Below are 10,750 nucleotides of genomic sequence, written 5' to 3'. Positions count from 1 at the left end.
GTATTTATAATCAGATATAATTGTGAAATGCACAGTCACTTTCTTTACAATGGAAATCAATGATTTAAAAAAAAAAATCACACCTATTATCCAAAATATACTATGATCCTAATGTGAATTACAAATGTATATGGGTTTCTACATCAATTTGAGGCCTGACTCTGCATTCACAACTTTGTTGCTTGACAATTTACTGGATCCAGATTAATTGGATCATAGGTATAATTGTAATTTACCCCAGCCATCCTTTAACCTGAACTTTGATTTGAGGATGAAATTCAGATGTAAATCATGTAATGAAATAAGGAATAATATATATGGCTTGGGTATTTGGACTGAGAAAGACTCTGCTTTTCAACTGATCAGATGATTATAAAGAAGGTTTACATATCATAGTACAATGGTAATTATAACAAACTCTTCATAATACAGGAGGAATACAGAGAAAAATGCCCTCCGACTGGAAAGTGAAACTGAGAAGCAAAGCAAATAGCTCTAAAGAAGATACTTTAATCCCTAGGAAAGAAAAAGATGAATTTAAATCAACAAAAAAATTACTGCTAAAGAAAGTAAGGAAATTGCATAGACATTCACCAGACATAGAAGACAAGCAACTTTCTTCTGATGACAAGCCGACCACTGATGCGTGTACAGGTAAAAATATTTTGTAGTATTTTATTTTGAAATTTTTAAAGGACAGTTTTGTAATTTTTCTAGTTTGAGCTAGATTTCCATGAAAGTATTCTTTTGTTTCATTTTTGTTTCAGATCATTACTAACAAACAGTTTTATTATCTGTGAAGTGCTGCTAGATAGAAATAGCATGCATAATAAAAACAAACTGTACAGAAACACTCACGAATATCCTGTTCCCGATATATAACCCGATGCAAAGACAATTTGTCCTTCTCCAAGTACATCTCCTCTCATAAAATTCATACTGAGATACAGGTTCATCAACACTGACAAGTGTCCTTGGGCGTTTGACCAAGCGACCATTCTTCATGTGTAAACCAAGGCGGTGAACAGTGGGTCATTATTTGATAATGGAAACCATTACAACTCTCATCACCGACATTCACTCAAATACACTGACTGGGAGGTCACTTAATAGCTAACAGGAACAAGAATGCTGACTAATTTTTTCACTCCCTATCCAAGAGCCACTGAGGTCAATCGTAGTGCAACCCTGCTATAACTGGCTGAGATTAAGTAACTCAATACAGGGCAAATCTTAAACATTTCACCTTCCTGGTCTGTATGACTCAGTTCTACACTACACTGCATCTATCCATGGATCCATTGAAGGGGCTCTTTTTTTCTTTTCCAATTATCTCTCCTCTTTTGCTGAAGGTGCAAACACTTGCTGGGTATGGTTCCATTGGCACTCTGGGCCTTTGATACCTTAAGTGACATTCTTCAGTTTGAGCTTTGATAATAATTGCAGGCAGGCTGTTTGACCATGGAAGGCATTCCAGCCAAGACCAATCCTGCCACATTTGCGCTCTGTATGACTAGAAACTGGGTTGGGGTTGCCCAAACACATTTCTTGCAAGTCTCTTACAACCAGCAGGGCAATTAGACTTTCAGATTTTGATAGATTCTAACCATAGCTTTAGAGATGAAAGGTCGAGGCGATCTGTAATAGCAATTCACCAAGTAAAATCTTAACACTCAGGGGCCGAAAACCTGCGGAGCTTGGCATAAATGCTGGAATCCACCTGGTGGCGACCTCTAGTGCTGATCCCACCAGTCACCTCATTTAAAAAATGGCAGTAGGGGTCATCCATGCTGCTAGGGCACATCTGGGTACCTGCCTGCACTAGAACGCTGGGAATCCCACCAGAGTGGGCTGCGCCTGGAGGGGGTGCCAAGACACCCTCCCTGAAGGATGCTAGAAGTGCTCTCTTGGCCTCTTGGGCCAAAGGTTTAAGAAATGATCTTCAATTTTCAGTGGTCCAGGCCTGGACACCGCAGGTGGGCCCCACTTCCGTGATTAGGCTCACTCAGCAATGTACACGGCCCGGCATAAATGTTCAGGAAGGGTCCCACGCATAGTTGGCATAAAGTTTGATAGGGTCAGCAGTGGAGGCTCCCGGTGGCTGCGTTTCTGGTGTAAATACCAGGATTGCTGACCCGTGGATTTTCAGGGCCATTGTATTTCGCTGAGCCATCCAGACCTGAGAGATCTCTGGTTCAATTCATGGTCTGTTCTCAGTTAGCTGCTCTCAACCTGAGTGACAGTTAGACAGTTGGCCTCAGCATTCCTGAATTGAGGATGTAAAATCTGCTCCCGATTGCCATGTAGTGATGCTTGGTGGAAAGTTTGTGTGTAAATGTCAAGTGGTGACAGGACTTGACTCGGCTGTGATGACCCGGCAGTCTCAGAGCATGGCAACACTCATGGCCTAGGCCCAGATTTGAATAATGGCCACTGAGTGAGGTAGAGTAGAACGACTGGTACCTTTGGGAGCAGGAATAAATGTCTTCTAAAGTGGAGGGAAGAAAATTGGCAACATAGTTTTTTTTTTTCAAATTTCATCATTCCATTGCTAAAAGCAAAATACCGTGGATGCTGGAAATCTGAAATAAAAACAGAAAATTCTGGAAATACTCAGCAGGTCAGGCAGCATCTGTGGAGAGAGAAACAGAGTTAACGTTTCAGGTCGATGACCCTTCTGTCTGTTGATCCTTTTGCCTTGCACCATCATTCCTTTTGTCTCTTAATCTCTCCTGCCTTCCATCCTATCAAAGACCTTCCCTTTTGTTCTTTCCTCCCCTCCACCCTCTCCCTGCCCCTACACTTGCTTAAAAACCTGTTCCATCTCCAGCGTTTTCCAGTTCTGACGAAGGGTCATTGACCTGAAACGTTAACTCTGTTTCTCTCGCCACAGATGCTGCCTGACCAGCTGAGTATTTCCAGCATTTTCTGTTTTTATTGCTAATTTTACCACCTTTTACTCACATCTACTTTCCAAATAAAATTAGTGAAGTCAGGAATTTCAGACCCCTAAATACTTAGAATTAGATTGCAGAGTGAAATTGTACTTGATACATTTTGAAAAAAAAAAAGTTTAGTTTAATTTATCTTTTTTTTCTTAAATTGCAGAAATTCAAAAATTAATACAGGATGGAAAATGTGAGGAAGCGCATTGTTGGATTGTTAAGCTCAAAGACAAATACAAATCACTGAAGATGCCCAAAGTAAATAATGCAGAAACCATCCCAAATCAGCAAATATTGATGGATGCAGACAACCTTTCTAAAGAGTTGAAAAACAAGATGCAGTCAGTAATGAAGATGCCACTACTTAACTACAAGGATAATGCTGAATTTCTTTCATCGGTGTATGCTGTAGCTAAACTGGAAGATGAAACCGATTTGATTCAGTGGGAGGAGAAAATGGAAGCAGGGAACTTGGAATCTGGAAGACCAAGAGCATGGGTACCACAGTTTAATGAAATGGTGTTGCAATCTGTGCAAAAACAAATTCCATTATTTGTGGAAAATAATACAGGAAGCTGTTTAGAGAAATATTTAAGAAACTTGCAGCAGAATGTGTTAACCGATTTATTGGAATTAAACCAAAATGAGATCTTTAAAATATGTGCAAAAGCATATCATGTTTGTATTTTTCATCACCTTGATCAAATTTTCCAAGCAAATCTGGACGTCGAAGATTTATTCATTGTTTTCTTCTGGGTCACTCATATATATAAAAGGTAAGCCTGGCTTTTTATGAGTTTTGTGAGTCTTGCTCAGCTTAAAATTTCATGAGATTTTAAACAGCATAAAAAAATAAAGTAATTAAACAAACATGGATATAAAATTTCTTTTCTGTAAGCTTTCTATACTAGTGATCTGTTTGTACCCTAAGGCAGTGTTAGTAGAAGTGCTAGCACTATGTTTGGCATAAACATGTCGACTCAACAGCAAAGCACAAAGTCCACTTTTCTCTGTTGGTGCATCTAACTTAAACATACTGGTAGACATTGCCTGTCACAGTAACATTTTGTCCCTTTGGTGGAGATTATCAAGACATATATGAGGTAAATGTATGATACTGTGCTCCCAGTAGGAACCTGCACTTGCAGTGAGTGTGTGGCCAAAGAATCATGGCTATAGCGTTATATCCCTATCGCTGCTCCCTACGAGTACAGCTTCCTGCTGGATCACAGAATTACCCCTCTCATTCACTCACAGTTATTTGTGCACTTTTTTGTGCATCAGGTGGTTTAACAACATGGTGCAGCTGAAGATAGGTATAATGAGGGCAAATGTTTCAGCCACTTGACCCTGAGGTTACTTGGAACACAGAAATACTTGGAGAAATTGAACTAGAACCATTGAATTTCCCTTACTCCTATGCAGCCCTGGTTGAGAAAGTGATTTGTTATTTTCTGCTGTGGATCTGCGAAGGATCTGTTAATGTGCACAGAGAAGTAACTATACATGTCTGAGCTAGGTCCTAGTTTGGACAGTGGGGTTTACGTCTCCTACCTTTACTACATTCTACATTACAACGTGTGAGGTTGCAATCTGCAACTGGGTTCTTGGGGTATTATTAAATGCTTCACTTCCCATTCTAGCATTTCCATTCCAAAAAGGGGTTTATCCTTAACCTCATCAGGTTTGCGGACCAGATGAGATGTAAGGTAGTTAATGAATTTCATGCTGGCTATGCCTCCTGCCTGCTGTGGAAGTATAAAGCTGATGCCTTCCTTTTAGTCTCTTCCTCCCCGCCAACTGAATACACCACCAACAACAACAACAACTTGTATTTATATAGCGCCTTTAACATAGTAAAACATCCCAAGGCGCTTCACAGGAGCGTAATCAAACAAAATGTAACACAGTTCTAGGATGACCATTCTAGGGAATCGGAGGAACCAATCCCAGATGTAAGGCATGTGATTGTCATTTGGAGTTTTGTTGCAGTCTTCGCACACATTTACACACAAACAAACTATACCACAAAAAACATATTGCTGCATTATTGAACGTTCCAGCTGATTACAGAGCAGTGCTAGCTGAGTCCTAGGGACAGTCTGCTTGCTCACCTTCTCAGCCAGGAAACGATGTGCGGCTCAGAGGACTTGAGAACGGTGAAAAATAACCCCAAAAATAATAATTAAAAATGTTGCAAAGATATTTCCTCCAGTTCATGGAGCAAGGAAAAATCCTAATTATGCATTATGTTATCTGTTTATTTTTGTCTTTCAGTGAGGAATTCATGGGCCACCCTAGCATTCGAGATGTAACTCTGAAAGCATCAGTATTAGATCCTTTTTTAGAATCCAATTGGGTGTGCAGTGCTTCAGAGAAGCTGATCAACACTGTACAGGTAAAACCAAAAGAAAGAAAAGTAGTCGGAGGCATCATTGTGCGATGATAACTACTTTTCTTCTCACTGTAATGTATTATCATTTTAGGTATAATTGCCAGGTTTATGTCCACATTTGTAATGAGTGTATCCCGCTTAGAAGTAAAAGCGTTACAAGCCAAGTATGATCTCATCATTCATGGTTTAAAAATATTACACCGTATCCATTTGTGTTTTCCCCATGTAACTTGATCACTGCTAACATTACATATACATTTACAGTCTTAATATTAAGTGTTGTCGTTCACAGCACATGAAACTACTTCAGTTATTTATTCATATGGTTTAAAAATAAGTGATAACATTCTTCTGAAGTTCTAATTAAGTGCCCTAAATGGTAATATTATGTTCTTATATCAACACTTAGGTAACTCTTTACATTTAAATGTCTCAAACTTGTTGAACCTTATGCACTTACTGTCCAATTGCTTCCTCAGCAAATATTTCCTTGGTTAAAAATAGACTAATAAAAGGCCATGGTTAATAATTGTACAACACACCACATCTTAACTACAGGCTGCGTATGTTGGGAAATTTCCACTGCTGCACTCTGAAAACATGGAGCATTTTTTAACTTTCAATCAAGCATGGAAAAGGGATTTCCAACTAACTAGGAAACAATGTAAAGGGAAGAAACAAGAATGTTTTCCATTTAGAGGGAGCTCCTGTGGCATTTATCGCTGTAAATTGAAGGATTTATTTTATAAGGGCAGGAGTATTATACCATGTTACGGTAATATATTATTCTGCTTCTGCGAGGAAGTTGTGCATTACTCGGCTTGCTCCTTTAAGGCCTTTCATTAGTCTGTTTTTATCCGATTAAATATTAGCTAAGGCAGCAATTGAACACAAGAGGCAGGATTTTCCTCTGCCTTACCCTAGTTTTGTGAAGGTACTTGGGTGGGCAGGGATCCATAATGTTGGATCCCTGCCAATTTTTAGGCCAACATAGTTTTGGCCGAAAAATTAGGTAATATTGACAGAGAGGAGCAATACGTAACAGTTTCCATCATTATCACTTCAGCAACGCTGGACTCGAAGAAGGCAGCAGTGAACAGGCATCTAGCATTGTTAGGCAAAAGGACACGGAGAATAAGGAGTTTTGTGACACATCAGCCATTTTAACAATAGAAGGAGGATTGCGGGAAACACCCTAAGTGCCGCCAGGTTAGGTCATTAATGGCTGGATTGAAAACTTTAGCACTGCTGCTTGGCCCATTAAGCAGCTGCAGACATCTCACTCCTGCTGCAGCAGCCATTTCCTTTGCCCCTTCTTTCCCGGCAGCGAGCTCTTTCATGCGTAGGTGGACATACCACTGGGGACCCACTAAGAAAACTTAAATCAGGCTGATCCTGGAAACTTCACTGGGAGTCAGGGGCGGGTCAGTCAGGTCACAAACCACTCCAGCGCCGCAGATTGGGCTGTGGTGGAAATTCTGGCTGAGGGCTTCTAGCTGTAAATAAACACCTCAATTGCAGGCTATTTGCTCTTGGCTACATCTGTGGTCAATGAAAGGGTATTTTCTGTTGCTGGAGAAGGTTCTCTAAAACCACCAAGAAATGACTGGTTTTCTTTCTCCTTTTTAACACTTTTTAAAAGTTTGACACTGAAGTCTGAATATGAGACAAAGTGTGGTGGATGTATCTCAAAACTTAAATGTACGGATATAGCTTACTGTTTCCAAATCAGAATTTTTCATTTTTTTGTGTGGCTGATGTAAGTAATTATTTATTTTCAGTCAGAAATCAATGTAAGGCTAATGAGAAGACTTAAAATGGAAGATGTGCCATTGTCACAGCTGCCAGCTGATATTAAACAGGTAGATATTTATTCAATTATACACAGTAAGTGTATCCATCAAGAAATGTTAGTATATTTTGTACCATTTTCTGTAACCATTTAAATAGTACTATATTGTTGATTCTAACTAAATGGATACTTAATGTAAGCATCATTCTGACTCAAGCATAAAATTCCAGTGTTGCAGATCAATTTCCACTGATTTGAACTGTATAGATTTCCTATTCCAATATAGAAATTCAATGCAAATATAATGCATTCCTTGATTATCCAGTTTTGAAGCTCAGCTTATTAGATATGACAGGTTAACTACAAAATTTGACAACATTTTGAAACCTAAGGCCTAGTTTCTGCTAGGTGTTTTCTTGTTCTATTTGATTAGATTAAAATGTGGTTGAATCTTAACTGCCCTCTGAAGTGGCCTAGCGAGCCAATCAGTTATATCAAACTTCTACTGGCGGTTTGAGAAGAACCCACCACCACCTTCTCAGAGCAACTCGGGATGGGCATTAAATGCCAGCCTTGCCAGCATAACTCACATCCCGAGAATGAATTCAAAAAATGAATGATTAACTTAGAGATGACATGAACATTTGTTAATTGGGTATTTTATGCTTGCTCGTGTATGCAGAGCTCCACTCTTCAGTGTCTGAATTCTGGTTAAACTTTTAATGTTAAACTTGTAATTTTGGTGGGAGTGAGAACACAATGGGAACGCAGCACGACCCCTCTGACATCTTAACCCTCTGCTTGCATGTTTCCGCCGGGCAAAGGGATTAAACTCGGCCCTACAATGTGGAAATAGCAGAGATAAACTCAACCTCTACTAAAACACCACAGCCCCATGCAAGTTCAGAATTACAGGTTGAGCGTCCATAATCTGGCAACCTTGGGACCGAGGCCGAGCTGGTTTTCTCGTTTTTCCGGACTTCGGAACTTGTTTCTGATGCCGAGTCCGGAAATGCCTGGGCCCAGGTTGCGCTATTTCCGGTTTTTGGTAAGCCTCCCTCAGGGTGTCCGGATTCCGGAACCCTGTCACCAATCGTCCCAGAGTCCGGATTCTGGAACTCCAGATTTGGGACGCTCTACCTGTATAGGGTAGAAATTGTGATACTTCCATTGCGTCGCCAGTAGTCTGGTAGGGTGAAACTCCTACCCACTGCTTTGGCCTCCCCATGACTTCGTTCCAAATCCTAAACATGGGTGCCATTAATATTTTGGGGGCATGTGCCCACACCAGTAGTGGCAATGCCTGCACAGCATAATCAGTGAAATATCAGAACTACTCAATGTAATATCGGAGCAGCACCCTGCCTCTCTGAAGGAGAGTTCAACAGGACATTTGGACTGAAAATGGAAGATCATTTTTGTCCCCTTTTTCTCCCACGTTGGTAGGCCCCTGAATCAAACAGCAATCGATCTCTCTGGGATGGATTACCATTCGATTCTTTCATTGTGGGGCCTAATAAATCAGCCTCTGTGCCTGCTTTCTGCACTGGCCATATCACAGGTGTAACAGGATTTCTGGAATAGTCTAGGAGCAACTCCAGATACACCTCAAATGCTGTCAGGATGTGGGGATATGGGCAGAAGAAAGGTCTTTCCCCCTTGATCGGAATTTGCTGCTGCTTAGTCAACAGGGTGGAAACCTGATGGATCTGGGGTCCGCCCTAAATTTCAGCGCATCTGCTGACTCTGCATCCGAATTCTACCCCTTTATTTTTCATGAACTTGACTAAGTTCCATATTCATTTGGACAAGTAACTTTTCAGTGAATACCTTGCAGTGAATACTTCATAATTTGATTGAGTATGCAGAACAACCAAAATGATTTTTTAATCCATAGAGATATTAACAAATGTTTTTTGGTTATTAAAACAACCATTCAAGTTAATTTGCTTCCCAACAGCTTTTAATTGCTGAATTCATTAGTATGAATAAACAATTGGTACAGTTGTAAATGCTCTGCATTAACTATTTAAAGGGAAGGTTTGTTCAAAGATGTTTTTGTTTTTACAAACCTTTTTCTGTTGTACATACAGATACTGCAAAATTTCATAGATAAGGCTCAACAGGTCAGTGAAACACTAGGACTGAGGATTCAAAGGCTTTGTGCTGGTCAACTCATTGGCTTCTTAGAGAGGTGAGCCCATTGCTGTAGCTGAAACCATATTTGTGTTATTTCTATAATTTCATAAAACTATGACTACTAATCAAAATGTTAGGAATATAAATACAATTCTGAAATGTGTAAAATACAATTAGCAAAGTGGCTGGTTTTAACCCACATCATTGTGGTACTGTATTAGGGAGCTTTTGGGCAGGTTTAGTTATTGAAATAACAATGAATAACCTGCACTGAAAACTCTGCTTCAGAGCCCTCATCAGAAAAGTTTGAATTGCAGCAGATAAACTATGGCATTGTGTTTTTGTGCAAGCTGACTTCATTTTTAAATAAGATGTCAATAATTACACACACTTCAGTAGGAATCATAATCCGTACTGCAACCTGTTTACAATCCTGATAAAATAACATCTATATATATAAACGAGTCGATCTGTCTGTCTATCTGTCTGTCTGTCCTCACATGTGCATCTGTCCAGCTATGCGCTCGAAAGTTATAGAGCGTACCTACGCGTGCGTTACGTCGAAAGAAAGCTTACCGTTCCGAAACGGTCGTAAGCGTATTTACGTTTCGGCCGGACAAAAATCGCGCCCGCGTATCTGAAAAACGTTCAACATTCCGCTCATTAGCATCTCATTATCCGCTCATTAGCGACAGAGTGACCTCGAGGTCGACCAATCGTATGCCGGGTTGCTGGCGCGTGCGGCCGGGCCCTCCTACGGTCGAGTGACGGGACGATTGACCAATCCTACGCTTTGGTGACCTGACGGTCGACCAATCGGTGCGTGTGTGGGCGGGCCTTATCGTTCTGAACCGAGGCGAGTCGCCGCCATCTTGATTCCAAACTTTTCCTTTCTTTTTCCCGCTTTCTGCGTCTTTCAAAAAAACGTTGCTTTTAAAACACAAATTCTTTTAAAAAAAAGTGAATTACTTTCTAAATCTTTTATCTAATCTCATTAATTTTCCTACCTTTCCCCATTTTTCCAGGTAGGCCTCGAAGCCTCGGCCTCTCCTCCGCACCCACGCCCGAGCTAAGCACCTCCCGGCCCCAGTCAACAAGCGGCCCCCGATCGCCGCCATCTTTGTGAAGGCTGGAGGGGCGGGCCTCAGCCGAGCGCCGCTACCTTAGTAAAGGGTGCGTGCGCAGCAGGAGCAGCTGAGACACGGCGTCTCTCTCTGTTCCCCGCTTGGCTCGGGCGGGGGGGGGGCGGGGCTCTCGGGAGTGCTGATCTCGGGCGGGGCTTGGAGAGCGGGAAGGGTTACCCCGGCAACCAGGCCCGCCGGCCGTCTCTCACAGCTGCAATCGGCGCTCTTCAAGCCAGCTCGGGAGGGCGGGGCCATGTCAGTGCGTGGGGCGGCATGGAGCTCCGTGCAGCAATCGCCGGCGCTGGGCTCGGGTGCTTTGTGGCCTGCGGCCGAACAGCGGCTGCGGACCTCGAGC

At 41.5% G+C, this 10,750-nt stretch overlaps 1 protein-coding gene across 1 annotated transcript; it reads left to right on the top strand.

The window, feature by feature from the left end:
• The first annotated feature begins 314 nt into the window (after positions 1-314).
• LOC147109269 (exocyst complex component 3-like) lies at positions 315-9,375 on the top strand. The gene is made up of 5 exons (XM_086004200.1): positions 315-654; positions 3,109-3,721; positions 5,223-5,343; positions 7,122-7,202; positions 9,226-9,375. The coding sequence occupies exons 1-5, from the start codon at positions 450-452 to the stop codon at positions 9,328-9,330; spliced, it is 1,125 nt and encodes a 374-aa protein (XP_085860326.1). The 5' UTR covers positions 315-449; the 3' UTR covers positions 9,331-9,375.
• Positions 9,376-10,750: the final 1,375 nt, after the last annotated feature.

Source organism: Somniosus microcephalus, chromosome 12 (genome assembly GCF_052327205.1).
Source record: "Somniosus microcephalus isolate GS21.2 chromosome 12, FLI_Smic_1.0, whole genome shotgun sequence".
Taxonomy (NCBI): Eukaryota; Metazoa; Chordata; class Chondrichthyes; order Squaliformes; family Somniosidae; genus Somniosus; species Somniosus microcephalus.
Note: the sequence above shows the minus strand (reverse complement) of the source record. Positions and strands in the feature narration are given on the sequence as shown.